This window comes from Gobio gobio, assembly GCF_949357685.1.
Source record: "Gobio gobio genome assembly, chromosome: 22".
Lineage (NCBI taxonomy): Eukaryota > Metazoa > Chordata > Actinopteri > Cypriniformes > Gobionidae > Gobio > Gobio gobio.
Window position 1 is genome coordinate 795,246 of NC_137118.1, and position 22,850 is coordinate 818,095.

A 22,850-nucleotide genomic window follows, 5' to 3' on the forward strand; every position below is an offset into this window, starting at 1 on the left:
AAACCCATCAGATCAACATAAATCACTACTTGTATAGAATTAGTTTTGTAAGCCTCAGTCGAAACATGCTTTTGACCAAATAAATTAAATATACCAATTCATAAATATAGCTTACATTTTCAAAAACACTAAGCGATATGCCATTGAAGATAAACCCTGTATTATTTTGGGATATGTCTACATTATGAAGTTTGATACAGAAAGAGTCACGGGTTTAAAGACAAACACACAAATACCTCAAAAAGATGTTTTGGCTTGTTTTATTGTAAATACGACAAAAAGGAAACAATTTTATTTTACAGTTATTGATCTATATATTGGCATGAATTAATATTTAAACATTTGAAGAGACACCTGTGAGATTCTGGCTTCAAGTTGCAGCAGATGCAAGAAACAGCAGAGCGACTGATTGAAAAATGAATCCAAATAATCATCATCCATATTTACTTCCTGCCAATCAACCGTTCTCTCGTCTCCACAACCGATGCAGACAAATCAAATCAAATACATTAAAATGATACGCAATCATGATGCAAAATAAAAGATATTTAGCAAATGTACAAATCAAATCAAATATACAGTACTGACCACTCGCCTACTCGCCGCCGTCTCATCTATATTCACATCCGATGGCCAATCACAAGGCAGATCAACACATTATTTGCATAATTTCTGAACTGTTGAAGCGTCCGGTCGGCTGACCTCTAGTAAAACGGCTGTGTTTCAGGATGTGTTGCTGATTGAAAAATATCTTTGCTCGCACTTTTTTAAAGAGGGGGATAAAAGTAAAAATGTCTCCGTATGCGCGTATGATTTGAGATTTAATCCGCGTGTTAAACGTGTTTCTGCAGTCTCTCTCGGCTACAGGGATATTGCTTACTGTGGCTGTGGTTGTACAACGTAATCATCACATATGATTATAATATTAATTATTTCAATACAACAAACATCAATGCACAAATTATACAATGGAGAATGGCCTAAATATAGTAGGAAACCCAAAAAAATCCTTATACGTTGATAAATGATGGGATGTTACCGGTGCAAAGTGTCTGATACAAAAACTTCAACATTATTTTTTTTTTCTCTCATAAATAACGAAACGTGTGAGTGAGGGAGGGTTTCTTTTTCTCTTTTTTTGTTGCTTTTTTCTCCTCTTTATTTTCTTTTTTATGGCCCGCGTACATGCCTGGCTTTCCTAACCATCACAATATTTACATATATGACAAAACAATGACCAAATATACAAAGAGGAAAGAGAAGCTTGTTTCCTGTCAGATCCGTTCCTCCCTGTGAGTCGGCAGGCCTTCGTCAACATTTCGTCGGAGCTACACAATATCTTACAGCAAGTCATTAATAAATTAAAGGTGATGGGATCTTCCGTAACGGAGCGCGAGCGGGAAGTATGATTTGATCCCCTTGCAGTGACTGCGCCGTTGCAGTTTCGTATTTACAGAGATTAAGTTCACCACTCCCTCCCTCAACCCTCTTCTGCTGGAACGGTCCGTCCCATCCGCCTGTCCTCCATCCTGTATGAGATCTTTGCAGACGTGAGGACTTTAGGCAACTCATCCTAGTATGTGGGGAGTGAAGGACAACCCTAAAGGTCTAAGTAACGTTAGAGATATGTCTTGTGTTTTCATCTGGGTTTAACTCCACCCTCAACTGTCCTCTCTCACGGCGAGCCCTCTCTCCTCCCGTCTCGGTCTCAGTATCTGTTCTGATGTTCGTAGTGCCATCGATTGAAATCAATGTTAAACGCCACGATGCTGCCCGACGCCATCCCAGTGATCAAAGTCCTGCAAAACACATTAGTTTGAAAAATTATACATTTCCATTAACATGCATTACAAACGCTGTGCTATTGCTCATATACACGATCAGGCATAACATCCTGTAAGTTGCGTGGTGGATCGGACTTGTTTGTTCAGCTCATCCCACAGATGCTCGATTGGCTTGAGATCTGGGGAATTTGGACTCAAACTCGTTGTTGTGCTCCTCAAAGCATTCCTGAAGCATTTGTGCTTTGTGTGGCGCATTATCTGCTGAAAGAGCCTCAGCCACAGGGAAAACCGTCTCCATGAGCGGCTGGACATGGGCTCAACAATGCTGAGGTAGGTGAGACGGGTCAGAGTCACATCACATGATGTAAGACCCAAGGTTTCCCAGCAGAACATTGGCCAAAGCATCACTGCCTCCACCGCCACACCTTCTTCCCATAATGCACCTGGTGCCATGTGTTCCCCAGGTAAGCCACGCCTTCTTCCCATAGTGCCCATAGTTCCCAACTGACCCGCTCTGTGTATTCTGAGCACTTTCTATCAGAATCAGCATTAACTTCTTGAGCAGTTTGAGCTCCAGTAGCTCGTCTGTTTGATCGGACCACACGGGCATCAATGAGCCTCGGCCGCCCATGACCCTGTGGCCGGTTCTCCACTGGTCCTTCATGACCCTGTGGCCAGTTCTCCACTGGTCCTCCATGACCCTGTGGCCAGTTCTCCACTGGTCCTTCATGACCCTGTGGCCAGTTCTCCACTGGTCCTCCATGACCCTGTGGCCGGTTCTCCACTGGTCCTTCATGACCCTGTGGCCGGTTCTCCACTGGTCCTCCATGACCCTGTGGCCGGTTCTCCACTGGTCCTCCATGACCCTGTGGCCGGTTCTCCACTGGTCCTCCATGACCCTGTGGCCGGTTCTCCACTGGTCCTCCATGACCCTGTGGCCGGTTCTCCACTGGTCCTCCATGACCCTGTGGCCGGTTCTCCACTGGTCCTCCATGACTCCATGTTCTTCCTTGGAGCACTTTTGATAGAGCCTGACCACTGCAGACCGGGAACACCCACAAGACCTGCACTTTTGGAGATGTTCTGACCCAGTCTCTAGCCGTCACAATCTGGCCTTTGTCAAACTCGCTCAAATCCTTACGCTTGCCCATTTTTCCTGCTTCTAACACATCAACTCTGAGGACGAAATGTTCACTTGCTGCCTAATATAACACCCACCCACTAACAGATCATCAGTGTTACTCACGTCATTGTTAAGCCTGATCGGTGTATATATAGTGTAGGTGTGCTGACCTCTGGTCATGGGACAGGTCCATAGCCCTGATGCCTGCATCACATCCGGGGTAAATATAAAGCTGCTTAAAGTCACAGGCCTGCCAGACTTCAACAACACCGTTATCACCTCCTGTTACCAAGTTCTGACCGTCACTGCTCAACAGAATGGCCTGTGGGAATAAAGTCAAGATAAATCAGTCAAATTTAAGACTTTTTAAGACCATTATGAATTAAATTTAAGACCTATATCATGCAATAAAAAAAACGTACAAAGGAAATGCAGAATCATAAAATTATATATATATATATATATATATATACACACACACACACACACACACACATATTTTATTTATTTTTTTCCTTCTCCTTCTGAGATCAAAATGACTGATTTTGAGGTGGTCATTTCCAGTTTTATTGTTTTTTTCATAGGATGCCACATTTACCATATTAGATGCACAATAGTCACACATGACAATAAAACAAACAAAATGCATAAATCTTGTTTGGTATTACAGAAAAAGGCTGGTCCAGTGGTGTGCTATCTAGCTTTAATAACATTATCGCTTAGGGTGGGAAATATGACCAAAATCGTACAAGTAAGCAATTGCTTAATATAAGTAAAAAGTTCTCAAGTAAACGGTCATTAATAAAATAAGAACTTATTAACCAATTACAATAGGACAAATAAAAACAACCTAAAGATACGGATACAAACAGTGCTTTAAGTTGAAGTAGTGTTTTTTCCCTGTTGTTGTTGTTGTTTGTTTAACATTAACACAGACAGGAGCGGGTATAAGCTGTATTAGTGTGCTTTCACTTTAAGAACTACAGTAATGTGCAGATCCAATAATGACACACATCCCAAACTTTTCTACTCAAGAGTCAAGACATAACCGCCAATAAGAACACAGGGATATGAATGTGTGTATGAGCGTTCAAGAGTAAGCCTAGAAATAGACACATTCGGTACAGTTGCGCAAACTGACAGGCGGCAAACACACACACAGAATCCACAGCCAGTCTGACATCAGTGTGTGTCTACCGAATTGAGTTTGTGGTTTACATCGCTTTTATTAACTCTTTTTAGAGCTATCGGACGCATCATACTTTTATTTGGTCATTATGCGAGATGGCAGGTGAGAAAGATTCACCTTCGCTTTCACGATCACGTGAACTGGAAGAACTGGAGCTGAAGAATAAAATCAGTTTTATGTGTCTGTGGTACAATCCGAAAGAGACCTGCAGCAATAACACGAAAGCTGATTGGCTGCAATATAAGATGCATGCTGGTCTCATTTGTAGTCGTAATACAGCAAACTATAGTTGGACTAGCGAAAGAAAGAACTACAACAGCCCGGAATAAACACACACACACACACACACACACACACACACACACACGCGCTGCGGGAGCATTTCAATGAGCTTTAGAGGTAGCGTTACATGGACGTAGGATAATTTAAGACCTGTTTAAAACAATACTTCAGAGAATTTAAGACTTTTTAAGGCCTAAAATTTAGATTTTGAAATGTAAGACATTTTAAGACCCCGCGGGAACCCTGTAAATATAGAGACTGTGAGTGTGTATTTGTCCCTGTTCAGACATGCATGTGGCCGCTTACGCGTGTGGAGTCGTTGATCTCCATCTGTGCCAGGAGTTTTCCATTAATGCTGAAGTTGCAGAAGTGTCCTCTCTCATAGTAGATGATGCAGTGACCCTCGCTGGACACTGAGATCAGGCGGGGCTGGAGGCAGTTCTCGGGGCCCTCAAGGGCCCGCAGCAAATCTCCTGTGATGGTGTGCACCAAACACGGCCCCTCTGGAAAACCAGACGACATCAAGAACACATTTATATACGAGTTCTCTTGCAAACCAGCACTAGTGTGAAAATAGCCCATTTCAGATCTGCTATTATTCAGACGGCTTCCTCTCACTGACCTTTGGCCCCACTGATGACGAGTCCCAGTTCAGCACACACAGACACACACACCACCTCGTGGTCATGGCCGGTCAGAACCGCTCTAGGAGCCGGATAATCACCTACAACACAACAGACGGTCAGGCTTAAACATCTCTTCATTAAAGGGTTAGTTCATCCAAAACTGTAAATTGTGTCATTAATGCCTGAGCCTCATGTGGTTGGACACCCGTCAGACCTCCGTTCATCTTCAGACACAAATGAAGATATTTTAGTGTAAATCTGATGCTCTGAAAGGCCTCCATTGGCTCAACTTTACACTCTCAAGACCCTTAAAAGACACTAAAGACTAAAGTTACAAAGTCCATCTCACTACAGCGGCTCTACAATAACTTTATGAAGACCAGAATAGTTTCTGTGCGCAAAAAACCCCTAAATAACGACTTATATAGTGATGACGATTTCAAAACACGGCATCATGAAGCTTCGAAGCGTTATGAATCAGTGAGTCGAATCATGATTCGGGTGTCAAACCGCCAAACTGCTGAAATTTGGCGATTCAAACTGCTGAATCGACTCACTGATTCATAACGCTTCGAAGCTTCATGAGGCCGTGTTTTGAAATCGTCATCACTATATAAGTCGTTATTTAGGGTTTTTTTGCGCACAGAAACTATTCTCGTCTTCATAAAGTTATTGTAGAGCCGCTGTAGTGAGATGGACTTTGTAACTTTAGTCTTTAGTGTCTTTTAAGGGTCTTGAGAGTGTAAAGTTGAGCCAATGGAGGCCTTTCAGAGCATCAGATTTACACTAAAATATCTTCATTTGTGTCTGAAGATGAACGGAGGTCTGACGGGTGTCCAACCACATGAGGCTCAGTCATTAATCACACAATTTACAGTTTTGGATGAACTAACCCTTTAAGAGACGCATAACACAAGGCATGGGCAACAAAAGAGGAATAAAGAGGAGGAAAACATGTACATAAAAAGAAATGTTTGTTAATATATTGAGAAAGAATATTAGATACCATTTTCTTGAAATTTAATCTCAATATAAGTCAAATAAACATTAAATATGTTGTGTATGTGAAATCTATGGGAGCTTGTTTCAGCCACAGAATAAAAAAGAAAAAAGGATGTTCTCTCTCTCGGAATTGCAAGGTTTATATTCTGACTTTATAACGCAATTGCTAGATATAGTCAGAATTAAGAGTAAAAAAGTTGCAATTATCTTTTAAAATGGAAACAAGCTTCCATAGATTTGTTTTATAGAAATTAATAATTTTATTTAGTAAATATTGACTAAATTGATCAAAAGTGACAGCCATTTATAATGTTATTTATATTTCAAATAATTGCTGTTCTTTTGAACTTTCCATTTATCAAAGAATCCTGAAAAAAAACAATGTTTACATAAAAATATTAAGCAATTTCCAACATTTATAATAATATGAGATAGGGCTGTGCGATTTGGGGAAAATATCTAATTGCGATTATTCTGGTTAAGATTGCGATTTAAAATGCGATTATTATAATTTTTTATTTTTACAAATGAAAAGTATGTGTATATAACATTTTGTGTTTATATATTAATATGACTAATAATAAGTCTTATGATTATTATTATTGCTAAATAAAAATAAGAAATATTACAATAACATTCATTACAAAATTTAAATAGAGCATTTAACAAATAAATATAACAATAGCCTATAATAATAATTATACAAGCCTCTTGTGTATCCACTCTGGGGAAAAAACTCCTGTATATGTAAGACAAATATATGGATTGTCATATGCATTTATTTAGAAGTATAATTTTTCTTATTTTCTACCCAAAAGTTTCATTCATACTGGAGGCCAGAGGGCGCCCTCGAGCAGAAACTCCACATTTTCCTCAGAGAAGTAATCCTTCGTTTCCAGGAAATCCCTAATGTGAAGCTCACGCTGTTGGCTGAATAAAACGAAGATAGAAACGCTTTGACTGATTAAACATGAAGATAATACTTCTGCCACAAGATATATGGTGTATTTGAGTTCTTCAAGCTTTCTCGGGTATTTTCATAATATGAAGAGAGTTAAAACATGTTATTAAACGTTGTTTTGTTGGCTGATCCAGGGTTTCTGCAGGTTCCACAAAGTCAAATTTAAGACTTTTTGAGACCTTTTTAAGACCATTATGAATTAAATTTAACCTATAAAAGGAAATGCAGTCACAAATTTGCTTGCAAAGTAAATGAATTTATTCAAATTGAACAAATCGATAAACTTGCACTTCCTCATAACTCAATTCCACCAGGATTTTGCGACTTTTTTTTGGTGATATTTGAGATCAAAATTACTTGAATGATTTTGTGGTGGTAATTTCCAGACATTTGCATTTTTTTCATAATTAGGACGCCTCATTTACCATATTATGCAAGATGCACAACAGCAATATAATAAAAAACTAAATACATAAATCTTGTTTATTTTGGTTTACAAATAATGCAGGATCTCAAAAAAAAGCATGTTGATTTTTCATTATATTTAGTAATCGCAGAAACACAAAAAACTGGAGGACTATTAGCTGAAGAATAAAATCCGTTTTATGTGTCAGTGGTACAATCTGAAAGAGACTCAATAACACGATAGCTGATTGGCTGCAATATAAGCTGCATGTTGATCTCATTTGTAGTCGTAATACAGCAGAATTATATTTGGACTAATTAAACATTCTAAAGTGCTGCAGGATTTCAATGAGCATTAGAGCTAGCGTTACATGGACGTAGGAAAATTAAGACCTGTTTAAAATGATTTAAGACCTAGAACAGAATACTTTAGCGAATTTAAGACTTTTTAAGTCCTAAAATTTTGATTTTGAAATTCTTGACTTTTTAAGACCCCGCGGAAACCCTGTGATCACAGAGCCGCTCTTCACTGACACGCTGGGCATATATTTATTTAATTAAAATCGCAGCCTTTGCACTCTCATAATCGCACATGACCCAAATCGAGATTGCGGTTCGATTTCGATTAATCGTGCAGCCGTACTATTAGAGAGATGATCAAGAAATCCTCATATCAGAATGATTTCTGAAGGATCATGTGACACTGAGTAATGATGATACATTCAGCTTTGATCACAGTAATAACACCACTTTAAATAATATGAAATTAGAAGTAATTTTTCCGATCATGCTCACTGTTGTTGGGATTGTCTCCGATGATGTGGTGTCTTCCGCTCCAGTACCACAGCAGAAGGGTTGCGTCTCGCGAGCCGGAGACGATGTAGCAATCACCGCCAATGTAGGACTCGGATCGCGCAAGACAAGTCACCACATCCCAGTGGCCGAACACGATCTGAGTGAGCTTCCCTGAGGGAGGAGTGACCAGGTCAGCACACACACACACACACACACACATCAGCTGACCTTAAAGAGTGGCAGTATTTGTGCTCAGAGGACACACACACCTGTCTCAGTGGAGTAAACACGGAAGCTCTTGTCCCAGAATCCACAGGCCAGGATGTAGCGGTTGTCGGCCGTCACCACGAAGCAGTGTGTGTTGATCTGGATGCTCTGATCCACCAGATCCGTGATCTGCCGTTTACTAATGCCAGAGTTATTAGCTGGGGAAGAAAACACAGACAGGTGTGCCAAATATTGACAAATGTTTGTTTTGAGTTAGGGATCGACCGATATGGATTTTTTTAGTGCCGATACCGATTTTTTTCATCAGCCTTAGCCGATGACGATACGAGCTGCCGATTTTCTTGAGCCGATATTTGGAGCCGATACTGCTTTTGCTCCCTCAATTTACATCATAAAAATGACACAATGATCAGGATGATAACAATTTAAAATTTAAAATTTAAAAAAGGAACATTTATTGAACTAAAAAAAACAATATTTAACAAATAGTAAAAACAGGTGAGGTAGAAGAAAAAAAAAAGAGTTCAGTAGTGAAAATAAATTCTGAAAATAAATATTTAAGCATAAATAAAATAATTACACTATTGCACTCAGTATCAACAAGCGAGCAGCATAATAAAGTGCACACTGACTGTACTATACTTCATTTAAAACTGTTTACAACCTAGTCATTTAATGCTTACACTCTAAAAACTGCTGGGTTAAAAATAACCCAAGTTGGGTTGAATATGGACTAACCCAGCAATTGGGTTGTTTTGACCCAGTGGTTGGGTTAAATGTTTGCTTAAAACAGCCCAATTGATGAGTTAGTCCATTTTCAACCCAACTTGGGTTATTTTTAACCCAGCATTGTTTAGAGTGTAGGTGCACTTCACTGAATCTCTTGTGGAGCAACACCAGCGGTAATTCAGGAAAAAATCTCCTAATGCTCCTCGTGAAACTTCAGTCTTTCCACCTTTACCATCGTGTCAATTCTCAATTGATTTTGATTAATATGCGCGAGGGAGAGCGAGTTTGAAGACGTGAGAGCTGCCCTGAGGACGCCTGACTGGAAATAATGCAGGGAAAAAATATTTGTATCGGCCGATACAAGCAGCCTTATATCGGCCGATGCCGATACACGTAAAAATATCGGCCCGATATATCGGTCTAACACTATTTTGAGTTCACTCTGTGGCCATATTTGCAACACCTCTGGGCAGCTGTTTAGGCAACCAAGACCAAGTCTTATCTAATTGAATGGGAAAATCCTGAAATCTCAAAAACTGCTTGACACATTTAAATGACATATTTCAAATCAGCAACAAAATCTGACACAGATTGTCCTATAAATGTTGCTTATACACTATATCACCAGAAGTGTTGTGACGCCCCTTCACATGAGCTTTAATGCCATCCCATTCTCACTCCGTAGGGTTTAATATGCAGCTCTAACAGCTCCAGCTCTTCTTTCCTCAAGGTTTAGGAGTGTGTTTATGGGGATTCTTCATTTGTGATGTTGGACGAGAAGGCCTGGCTCTCAGTCTCCGCTCTAATTCATCCCAAAGCTGTTCTATCGGGTTGAGGTCAGGACTCCAGTTCCTCCACCAAACTCCTCATCCATGTCTTTATGGAGACGCTTTGAGCACTGGAGCAGTCATGCTGGGACAGGAAGGGGCCGTCCCCAAACTGGGCCCACAAAGCTGGGAGCATGAAATTGTCCAAAATGTCTTGGTGAAGCATTAAGAGTTCCTTTCACTGGAACTAACCCCTGAAAAACAACCCCACCCCATAATCCCCCCTCCACCAAACTTTACACTTGGCACAATGCAGTCAGGCAAGTCCCGTTCTCCAGGCAACCGCCAAACCCAGACTCGTCCATGGGATTGTCAGACAGAGAAGCGTGATTGGTCACTCAGAGAACACGTCTCCACTGCTCTAGAGTCCAGTGGCGGCTCGCTTTACCCCACTGCATCCCACGCTTTGCATTGCACTTGGTGATGTAAGGCTTGGATGAGCTGCTCGGTCATGGAAACCCATTCCATGAAGCTCTACACACTGTTCTTGAGCTCATCTGAAGGCCACAGAAGTTTGGAGGTCTGGAGCTCTTGACTCTGCAGAAATTTGGCCACTTCTGTGACCCTCAGCATGCGCTGAGCCCGCTGTGACCCTCAGCATGAGCTGACCCTGCTCTGTGACCCTCAGCATGCGCTGACCCTGCTCTGTGACCCTCAGCATGCGCTGACCCCGCTCTGTGACCCTCAGCATGAGCTGACCCCGCTCTGTGACCCTCAGCATGTGCTGACCCCGCTCTGTGACCCTCAGCATGTGCTGACCCCGCTCTGTGACCCTCAGCATGAGCTGACCCCGCTCTGTGACCCTCAGCATGTGCTGACCCCGCTCTGTGACCCTCAGCATGTGCTGACCCCGCTCTGTGACCCTCAGCATGCGCTGACCCCGCTCTGTGACCCTCAGCATGTGCTGACCCCGCTCTGTGACCCTCAGCATGCGCTGACCCCGCTCTGTGACCCTCAGCATGAGCTGACCCCGCTCTGTGACCCTCAGCATGTGCTGACCCCGCTCTGTGACCCTCAGCATGCGCTGACCCCGCTCTGTGACCCTCAGCATGTGCTGACCCCGCTCTGTGACCCTCAGCATGTGCTGACCCCGCTCTGTGACCCTCAGCATGAGCTGACCCCGCTCTGTGACCCTCAGCATGAGCTGACCCCGCTCTGTGACCCTCAGCATGTGCTGACCCCGCTCTGTGACCCTCAGCATGAGCTGACCCCGCTCTGTGACCCTCAGCATGAGCTGACCCCGCTCTGTGACCCTCAGCATGAGCTGACCCCGCTCTGTGACCCTCAGCATGAGCTGACCCCGCTCTGTGACCCTTAGCATGCGCTGAATTCAATGATTTGGAAAGGCGTCCCAATACTTTTGGCAATATAGTGTATATGCAACTGGAGCTTCTGCAGTGATGCAATGACTTCACCAATTAGTGATTGGTTCTCAGAGGTGGACAGTAACTAAGTACATTTACTTGAGTAGCTACTGTACTTGAGTACACTTTTTGAGTATCTGTACTTTACTAAAGTATTATTTTTTAGGGAAACTTTGACTTTAACTTCACTACATTTTAAAGACAAATATCGTACTTTTTACTCCACTACATTTCTATCAAGATCCTCAAAGTCAAAAGTCGTTTCTGTAGCAGCTTTGCAAGTCAGTGGATGATTTTTTTTCTTCTTTAAAAGTGTTTTTTTTTGTTGCAAAATGTAAATGTCGGGGAGAAAGAGAAGCGCAGACATATGGATGAATCTGAGAAAGCCTGATGAACGAGCTCAGTTCAGTCTGTTTTTGTGCCTCTGAGATGCCAGAGCTCGAGTACTGAACTGAATAGAGCTTTCTTTTGTGCTTTTTTTCGCACTTAAACAAACCAATACACACAAAATGTCACAATTTTCATTTTGGAAAGTATTCACGTAAATTAAGTTGATTATGTCTCAAGTGAACGTAAACAGTTGGGGGAATATCAGATGTGTATCAGTGTGTAGGATTTGTGCATTCTGCCTTAAAGTGACAGCAGCTTAGTAACTTTTATACAGTATTTAAATGAGTTCAAGGTGGTCGGATGGAGCATGTTGGATCATGATGGCTATAGCGTGCATTTATACAACAATGCAACAATAATGAAATAATGCATTGACATAAAAAAAGGAAATTTACTTTTGATACTTAAGTACTTCTGTACTTTTACTTAAGTAAAAATAGTTTTTAACAACTTTCACTTGAAACAGAGTAATATTTGACCAGTGGTACTTTTACTTTTACTCTAGTAATGGAGTTGTGTACTTTTGCTGCGTTCCAGGCAGGTTTTTGAGCCCGTAAATTACAACTTCAAACCACGACTCACGACTTTGTAGTGTTCCAGGCAAAGTCACGCCAAACTGCCTGAGCGGAAGGAATTGTGAGGTAGTTTGATGTAAACAAAGCGTGTCGGACCGTACGGGGTGTATGCTCATTTACAATCATTTCTATCGCCAAAGGTGCTTACTCCTTGCTCATTTGAGGGAAACAGAGGAGAAAAACAGCGCAGACGGCAAAAAAACTGTTATACCTTTTATTTTACGTTATTTGTTTCATAAACACTGCATCCGTAGGGGCTGCCATTGTCGCTTCTCGGGCTATGTGACGTCAAAACTCGTAACTGGGAGTACATCGATCTAGAACGAGTTCACGGGTGGGAGGTCACGGGTTTGGCTGCCATCCCAGTCCACTTTCACGGGTAGAAGGTTGGAAAAACACGGGTTACGGGTTGCCTGGAACGCGGCATTTGTCCACCTCTGTTGGTTCTTTTACTTAGAAGGCAGGACTTAGTGTATTGTCTTTGTATCTCAAGTCTTTGGTTTAAAGACACACACAAGCTTTATCTCTCTATCAACTGAAGGGATTCAGAACTGTCCCTCGTGACGCAACACATGATCTGAGAAACTCACCAATCAGAGAGTCCATCTCGATAGGGAGGTGATGAGCCTGTTCTAAAGAGTATCCCGGAGCACCTCTGAGACCTGGACAAAACACACCATTAATCCTGTGAAATAAACTCGCACCGACTGTAAGATTACAAATGTATTAATGTTTGAAATATATTGTGGAACAGTTTAAGGTAAAGATTGACTACATTCTAACGTGATCAAGTTAATCAGCCCATGGGTTGGAGACATTAAGTCTTTTGTCTTTATGCACTTCCTGACCATTTAGCACAAGCTCAGAGATTGGTGATGCTCTGTCTGGGCAGGTTTCCCAAAAGCTGTATTTTCCAGGTCTGTTCCTGTTCTCTTCACTGTTTCTAAAATGAGCACCATTTGTCTTTAATGACTTTTGGAGCCCCTGAGTGGTCGGCTGGTTGAATCTATGCATTTGATTGACACTGTTATGCTGATTAAATCAAGCATTGTATTGCTGCTGTAAAATCCCTCCCCTTGAAATGTTGATAAAATACAATGTTCAACTAGCTTTAGTCAGACTTGGAACCTCAGCTGAAGAACAGCACGATTCTCAATAAACGAGTAACGTCTGCTTTAAAGATATCCCAACGTCTCCTGGTCTCTTCTTCAAACGAGGAAAAGGAAATTCACAACCGACCAATCCCAGACGAGCGGAGCCTCACCCACGGTGTTGTGCCAGCGGTTGACGGCGAACAGTCGGCTACACGTGACCGTGACCGCGGCCGGGATGCTGAGGTGAGGAAGCGTGTTGGCAGCCACATGCGTGACGGGAGAGTTGGAGGGGAACTTTAGCACCATGATTACGTCCTGCTGCATCTGGTCCTTGAACATCAGAGGACTCTGAGGAAGGAAACACTGATGAGCAGAAGAGAGAAGAGGAGGAGGAAGAGGAAGAAGAGGGGAAATCGGGAAGTAAGAGGAGAGAGGAAGGGACAGGGAATTAGAGAGGTAAATTACGATGGAGCAAACAAGGCCAGGATTCTGGGTAAGGTCTGGTTTGGACTGTCAGGAAGGGGAGGAGTTTGGGTAATGTGTATCATTCAACCTTAGGCAGCCTCGCCAGGTGTAAATCTGTGTCCTCGCCAGGTGTGATCTCAGGCATGATAATCTGAATCACAACTAGTGAAGACACTGTAATACTGATCAACCATATCAGAACTTCTCATTTCCCGTCGGTCTTAGTACACGATGGAACTACAGAAGAGTCACGTTTTAAACTCTTTGGTCATTTTTGAGCGAGACGCTAACGGTCTAATCAGATTCAATGATCTATGCTAAAAGTACTACGCCAGAGGATTCAGAAATGGTCAAACTCAACTGTTTAACTCTAGAGGAGTCGGAAAATGAGCCTATTTTTTAAAGAAGTGGAGTGTTCCTTTAATGAAAAATAAAGTTCCCTTCATCTAGATGGCATGAGACTGACTCTTCCTGCACTTGCCATCATACTTCAGAACAGTAAAAGTCAGCTATAATAGTCATTTAATAATCTGTGAGAATAATGATGGCTAATGAGCGGTCCTCTGCAGCCATCCACTGGTTATAATGGTCATTCTCATTTTAAAAGTGCTCGATCACCAACAGGAGGCAGAAATCATCCAGTGTGTGGCACATTTTCCATCTCCATGAATGAAAATGAGAAAAGTAGATCTTCTTTAAATGGACTTTTCTTAAGTCTTCATTTAATTGTAATGGATGTTGTTTGGATTGTCGTCAGAGATATTAAACAAAACTGACAAAGTTAAGCGATAAGTGTTACGTTCCTGCAGTTTGCCATTTTGGACAAAGAAAGATGATGTTTGTCTGAAGTTTTCTTGTGAAGTGTTGGATTTTGCGTTCCCTGTGTGAGACATTATCAGTCCTTCTGCCAGTCTCCTGCCTGTTTAATGCTACTTGTTTTATGAGATATAACTTGTCTTGTACTTGTGCTATTATTGTGCTGACCTGTGCTTTGAGCAAAAAAAGTTACCGTACAGCCCTGAAAGGTACGTAATACAGATAAATCATGATAAAAGATGTCACGAATCTAATAACAAGAGACAATACTGATGTATTTACAGTTTTTCTCAGTCGCTTTGGTACATTTCTCAGATCAGAATTGAAATTCTCAGTGACCTGTTCAATCTTCACATCATTGTGTCACTTGTGCACATCAAAAAAGCAGATTCTCATTTCTTTGAACAAGTTGCAAATGCTTGTGTACATCCATGCAAATGATTATGAACAATTCTCTGCTGTTTCCTACATTATCAGCTGCTTATGTCATGTTGATCTGGATGTGTTATAATGGTCTCTGTTGAATAGTCTCACCCCCACAACATTTAGCCATTAGTTCATAGCAGAAGTCTTTACATGCAAAATGCAGAACAAGTTGTCATAAAATGTCAAGCATATTTCTATACATTTCCGTTAGACGTTCATATTTCTACTTTTGTTTTTCTGTTTTTTTTTCTTTGTGCTATGCAGTGCTGTCTTTTCCTTTCTGTATCGCAATGACATGGTCAACACATTACAGTACAAACAGTAAAAGTGAATCTTGTGCAGTCTCTTGCAATCAAACTCACACATACACTGAGGTTTAACCTACAATTTACAATAATTGTCATCAAAACTTTCGCCATATTTACATCAGAACATCCCTCCAGAGTACAGTTATATTGACAACATGACTAAGCGATTTGACTGTGTTATTCATACTCAATGACACAAGGACTGCTGGCACTGACATGTTCATTAACACAGATTTACTTCTGAGAGATGAGCTGAGGATTTTGAGCAAGAGACTGGCTTCTGCAGGTAATCCATGGAGTTTTTCTATTTGTACGAATTGTTTTGAGAAATGCACTTACTGTTTTGCAAATGTCGAGGATGATTCGAGAAATGAACCAAAGCGACTGAGAAGAACTGTAATAGAAGTGTGTTCTCACCAGGTGCATGGCGGAGCTGCGAGGAGGGTGCGGCTCTATCAGCAGCTGGGATGGAGCCTGTCCAAACGCCTGAATCTGAGCCTCCATGGACTACACACACACCACAAAACACACAAAACAAGCCGTTACATCATCACTGGACTACCTCTGAGCTGCCGCACATCACACACACACACGGAAAGACGAGCAGAAATTAAATACATATTCACTCATTTTGGATATTGACTAATATCAGATCTACTGATGAACAACAACAGCGCCGCACTATTGTGTGTTAGGCAGGAAACAAGGGGGTTCACTGGGGAATTAGTTCAATATTTTAATCTGTTTAATCACAGTAATGTTTAATAACAATCATATTTTAATTTGATAAGAATAGTTTAATTGTGAGATGTTAAAAAATCTGATTAACTATTACCATTAAGCAAAATAATATATTATAATAATAATTCATCTTAATTATTGAGATTAAGGTTTTGAAAATTAATTCGTTTTATGAATAAAAGATTGAATGTGTAATATTTAGTGCTGTCAAATTGATTATTCATGACTAAATCACATCTAACATAAAAGTTTTATATATAAAAAATGTGTGTATATATTTATATAATATGTAAACATGTAAAAATACAAGTGTGTATATTCACAGACATATATAATATAAATAAATATAATGATATATACACACATATATTATGTAATCATTTTATGTGAGATGGTATATTTTATATGTATTTTGTCTTATTTAATGTATTTTTGACTATTTTAACTCATAACGATATATACATACACATTTGTAATCATTTTTTGAGATGTGATTAATTGATTTGACAGCACTAGTACATTTAATATGTATTTTGTTGTCTTATTTAATGTATTTTTGACTGTTTTAACTCAAATAAAAGTCAGTTTGGCATGATTGCAACACTAAAATGTTCAAATAAAAGACATTATAAATCTGCATTGGGAAAACCACTATCACTATCAAAACCGATCCTGGTCAATGTCTAGCAGAAACCCATGAGAAGCAGCCGAATGATCGACCTCTGACCTCTGACACGAGGCTCTCACCTCTCTGAGCTGAGGGTCAGTGATGGTGTCCAAGGTCACGGAGCCCTCGTAAGATAGGTAATGGAAAACGTTGAGAGCCCTGACGGCCTCTGGGCCTTTCTGCTTGTAGCCGAAGATGAGATCGATCCACTGGTGCAGCTGACAGGACACAAACTCGCTCTCCAGCGCCTGATGGCCGAGAACAACAGGCTTAATACACGGCTTGACAGGGAAATCACTAGCCCTGTAAAGGCTGCATGAGGGTCAAAGGTTATATCAGAGCTCCATTCAGGGAACTGGCCACACATCTGAGAAAACTGAACTGGACTGCACACTAAAGTGGAGGTGCTGAGATGCACACTTAACCCTCTGGTGCTCTTCGGTCATTTCTGACCGAAAAATGTTCTGTTTTGAATTTTTAAAATCACTGCTTCATCAGAATGATATGAAACTTGGTGACTTTTCTAGCATTAGGACTGTAAACACACACAAAAAATTGGGGTTATGATTCGAGCATGCTAATTGGTCGTAAAAAAAAAAGTAGCGTTTATTGTCTTCGGTCATAGGAAATGAATGGAAAATCGGCAAAAACACAAAAATTCTCCGAATATTTGTGTTTAAAATCTACAAAACGTCCACAATGCTGAAAAAAAGTACACAGCAGTGAAGGGGTGACACTCTAAAACATCAAGAGTGTGATATTGACACATCCACACACACACACACACACACACACACACACACACACACACACACACACACACACACACACACACACACACACACACACACACACACACACACACACACACACACACACACACACACACACACACACACACACACACACACACACACACACACACACACACACACACACACACACACACACACACACACACACACACACACACACACACACACACACACACACACACACACACACACACACACACACACACACACACACACACACACACACACACACCTATGAAAAACTGAACCTATGAACCACATTTTGAATTTTTAAAATCACAGCTTCATCAGAATGATATGAAACTTGGTGACTTTTCTAGCATTAGGACTGTAAACACAGAAAAATTGGGGGTCATGATTTGAGCATGCTGATTGGTCGTAAAATAAATACTCCCACTTGTGCTCTTCGGTCAAAAATGACCACCATAGGAAATTAATGGGAAATGCACAAATTCACAGAAAAAATCTATATTTCTAACAAACAAAATATCTAAATCTTTATAATAAATAGTCTTTGAGATTTTTTAAATATATATTCAAATCCATTAAAAAAAATCATTTAAATGTGTTGAAAAGAGAACTAGTGAATGCTCAAGCCTCTAGTGGTCACACACATGGGTGCAGGATTTCTTAAATAATTCCAAAAGAGGAGCTAATCTGCCTTAAAAAAAAATATTTTGAAGGCCTAGTCTCTATTTTAACCTGAAATACTGCAATAATTAAAAAAAAAATTTTTGTATAATTTTCAATGGCAAAAATAGACCATAATTATTGCATAAATATTAAAAAATACCATCAAATCATCTCAAAATACAAAATTAAAAAGAAAAAAATATTATTGAAGAAAAATAAATTGCATTGGTTTTACTGGGCTGGAGGAAGTTTAATGTTTAGATGACCAGAGAAACCCCTAAAGGAAGAGCAGCAGAGGGTTCATCTCACCATCCTGTTGATGCGAACAAAGTCCTCTGGTTTTTTGGCCCAGACTGGCAGTTCCACATCACACACGGCCGTCCTGTCGTCTCTCATCCCGAGCTCGTATCCGCTGCTGTTCACAAACATCTCCGGGAGGTAGTAGAACTCCGGGATCAGCTCCTGTCACACACACACACACACACACACATGTTGACCTCACAGAAACACACCATCACTCTCAGCGGCGTTTCCCCTCACACACTTCAGCTCACCCTGACGTCAGACGTGTCCCTCTGGGAACTCCGCCAGGAGCGGGCGATGCCAGAAAACGTCCGGTCCGGATGGTCGAACTTGTTGTTATTAGAATTCAAGAAGAATGTGGTGAAGGGTTCCTGAGGGATTGAGAGAGTGGGTCAGTGTTATGGTGCGTTCACACCGGACGCGATTCGCGTGAGTGATTTACATGTTAAGTCAATGCAGAGGTGCGAAATGGCATTCTGCGGCGCGATTCGTGCGAATGAGGCGGCGAGATTCGCGCGATTGATTTACATGTTAAGTCAATGCAGAGGCGCGAAATGGCATTCTGCGGCGCGATTCGTGCGAATGAGGCGGCGAGATTCACCCGATTGAGGCGGCGAGATTCGCGCGATTGATTTACATGTTAAGTCAATGCAGAGGCGCGAAATGGCATTCTGCGGCGCGATTCGTGCGAATGAGGCGGCGAGATTCACCCGATTGAGGCGGCGAGATTCGTGCGAATGAGACGCCGAGATTCACCCGATTGAGGCGGCGAGATTCGTGCGAATGAGGCGGTGAGATTCGCGCAAATTGAGCGTTTTGAACCGCAGGAATCACGCGAATCGCTCAAGTTGAAAAATCTGAACTTTGGCGGATATTTCGCGCCGCGTTAACCAATCAGGAGCTTGCTCTAGTAGTGACAACAATGAGGAGAAAATTTGTATATTAATATCTGGTTCAGACAATATGATTATCACTGAGATAACATTAAATGACATGAAACACAACACAGTCTCTTTTTGTTAAATGCAAGTTTATGTTTGATCAATAATACAAAAGTATAAGTAATGTATAACAAGCTATACATGAAATAAAGCAAACAATGCAGTCAAACACTCAAAGTCAGTGCTAGTCGGCTAACGTTACAACTGCCACGTACAGTTATAGCCTAAAAATATAAAGTAATGAAACTTCTCTTTGCCCTCAGCCTAAACGATTCGCCAGCGAACAAATTATAGATCCATGAGACCAAAGATCGGCCGTTAAATCTCCACAAGACGAATTATAGCTGGAGCCGCCACAGAGACCATCAGAGCCATCAGAGCAGCGGCAGAAGAACTGGCTGAGGAAAGGCTGATCTCACTGGGTTAATGAGCGCCGCTGATCCACTGGAGCTCACACACACACACACACACACACACACACACACACACACCACAGATCATCAGAGCCAGCGGCAGAAGAACTGGCTGAGGAAAGGCTGATCTCACCGGGTTAATGAGCTCTAATGATCCACTGGAGCTCACAACTCCCACAACACCAGATCACATGTTCAAATAGGCACTCTTTATATAAATAAACCACTGATTTGAGCTTTAAACTACTACATTATCGACTGAAAAAGTCTTAAAACTACGTTTTGTCACACATTAACAGTAGATTTTAACAAAAAAAAGACGTAAACACAGCCCATGTCAGACATTTCTCAACGAGACGAGCCGCTGGCAGAAGCCCCGCCCATGAGGAGAATCACACCTGTTGTGAAGTGAATTTCACGCACGATTCGCGTGAGTAAACTCAAATTGTACACGCGTCCACCTTCGCGCGATTAGCGTGAATCACGTCGGGTGTGAACGCACATTAGGCTTTCAGAAAGAGCTTTCCTTACAAACAATCAGCAGCCGTGTTTCCACTGTTGGTGTAAAATCGCTTGAATGTTCAAACTGGAAAGCCTTAAAACAGAGTTTACTGAAGACGCAAGTGAAGCGATCTGTCAGAGACACGACGTGGATCGGCTCTGTCTCAGAAAACAGCTGACGTTTTCCATATTGATGTTATTGAATGGTGTAAAATCAGTTGAATGTTCAAACTGGCAAGCCTTTAAACACACAACTGACAAACGTTCGTGTTGATTCTGTGTCGCTGACTGGACGGGGCGGAGTCACGTGACCACGCGTGTGTTTTTAAGGGGAAAATGATCACCTTATTCCTGACGAGCCGACTGTGTTTTGAATTATGAGTGGCACTTCCGGTTTGGGGAACTTCCATTCAAAAAGACTAAAATGAATCATTTCAAATCACATCAAATAAAGCGTATCGGTCAGTCGGACTGAATTAGCTGATTATGTCTTATTTTCAGACATCATGAGAATAACGTAATGATTGCTATTTTACTGTGTTGAAAGTACATTATGAGCTGCATTCTTTTCCCACAGTATGAACACTACAACATATACGGCACATTTGTGGTCTGTTCTCCCAATTTAATTTACGATACATCCCATTAATAATTCACTGGAATGCACAAAGTATCTCTCGTTTTTCTTTTTCCAGGTTTGTTTTCACATGTAAATGCAATTTATTATCTGTCAAAAAGACGGACATCACTTTGAAATAGTATCACCCAATGCTGAAGTTAATGAACATTTTTGATTAAGGCAACAACGTTACAGATATTACTACAGTTTAACTCGTCCGTTATTGCTGTGGAAAACAATATGGCGCTTTGGGGTTCTTCATGGTCTGTTGTTGTACCTTGTTGATGCTCTTATGGTGCGTTCACACCGGACGTGAATGAAGCGATTCGCACGACTGATTTACATGTTAAGTCAATGCAAAGACGCGAATAGACTTTCTGCGCCGCGATTGATACGGCGTGAATGACAGCGCAAATTGAGCGTTTGAGGCGTGATTCGAGTGAACTTTGGCGGATATTAAATCATATTTTGACTTTTTATCTCACTATTGTGACTTTTAAAATCATATTTTTGACTTTTTATCTCACTATTATGACTTTTAAAATCATATTTTTGACTTTTTATCTCACTATTATGACTTTTAAAATCATATTTTCAACTTTTTATCTCACTATTATGACTTTTAAAATCATATTTTTGACTTTTTATCTCACTATTATGACTTTTAAAATAATATTTTGACTTTTTATCTCACTATTATGACTTTTAAAATCATATTTTGACTTTTTATCTCACTATTATGACTTAAAATCTTATTTTCGACTTTTTATCTCACTATTATGACTTAAAATAATATTTTGACTTTTTATCTCACTATTATGACTTTTAAAATCATATTTTTGACTTTTTATCTCACTATTATGACTTTTAAAATAATATTTTGACTTTTTATCTCACTATTATGACTTTTAAAATCATATTTTGACTTTTTATCTCACTATTATGACTTAAAATCTTATTTTCGACTTTTTATCTCACTATTATGACTTAAAATAATATTTTGACTTTTTATCTCACTATTATGACTTTTAAAATCATATTTTGACTTTTTATCTCACTATTATGACTTTTAAAATCTTATTTTTGACTTTTTATCTCACTATTATGACTTTTAAAATCATATTTTGACTTTTTATCTCACTATTATGACTTAAAATCTTATTTTCGACTTCTCACTATTATGACTTTTAAAATCATATTTTTGACTTATCTCACTATTATGACTTAAAATCTTATTTTCGACTTTTTATCTCACTATTATGACTTTTAAAATAATATTTTGACTTTTGATCTCACTATTATGACTTTTAAAATCATATTTTGACTTTTGATCTCACTATTATGAGTTAAAATCATCTTTTTGACTTTTTATCTCTTAATAATGACCTTATGATCATTGAAATGCGCTGATCAGTGATATAGTTGAATATTTAGTGTCTCCGACTGAGCAACACAAAGCCAGAGGCGACGGAACCCAAACTCCATCAGTGACAGGATGGAGAAATAAACCTGTGGAGAATCCAGACTCAGTTCTCCTCTGGCTGATGAACACACAGATGTCTCTGTCTTCATCTGTAAGTGTGTCTGATTTCCACATTTAGCTCCACATGTCATATGATAAAGCACCTGTAGTTTTCCTCTGTTTCTCTGACTGAAGATATTGGGACTGTCACCGTATTTTTGTAGGAAAATTTATAGAAATGATCGATCTTTCTAAATATGATGTGAACTCTCCTAAGACTACAAATACACATAAATAGACGCAACTGAATAACGTGTCCACTTTATTTAGTGAAATAACGGTCAATATCACTTTATTTCATTTATC

General features: G+C 40.3%; 1 protein-coding gene across 1 annotated transcript in view; it reads right to left on the minus strand.

Annotated features, from left to right (window-relative positions):
- Positions 1–244: 244 nt before the first annotated feature.
- The window catches only part of nbeaa (neurobeachin a), a 161,616-nt gene continuing 139,010 nt past the window's right edge, over positions 245–22,850 (minus strand). The window contains exons 38-49 of the mRNA XM_079804696.1: positions 18,800–18,919; positions 18,555–18,707; positions 16,878–17,045; positions 15,807–15,896; positions 13,545–13,737; positions 12,871–12,942; positions 8,437–8,592; positions 8,168–8,338; positions 5,001–5,102; positions 4,685–4,881; positions 3,078–3,229; positions 245–1,799 (exon numbers count right to left, since the gene is read on the minus strand). Of these exons, the coding sequence (XP_079660822.1) occupies positions 1,709–1,799; positions 3,078–3,229; positions 4,685–4,881; positions 5,001–5,102; positions 8,168–8,338; positions 8,437–8,592; positions 12,871–12,942; positions 13,545–13,737; positions 15,807–15,896; positions 16,878–17,045; positions 18,555–18,707; positions 18,800–18,919 (1,665 nt within the window). The 3' untranslated portion in view covers positions 245–1,708. The remainder of the gene's footprint in view (positions 1,800–3,077; positions 3,230–4,684; positions 4,882–5,000; positions 5,103–8,167; positions 8,339–8,436; positions 8,593–12,870; positions 12,943–13,544; positions 13,738–15,806; positions 15,897–16,877; positions 17,046–18,554; positions 18,708–18,799; positions 18,920–22,850) is intronic.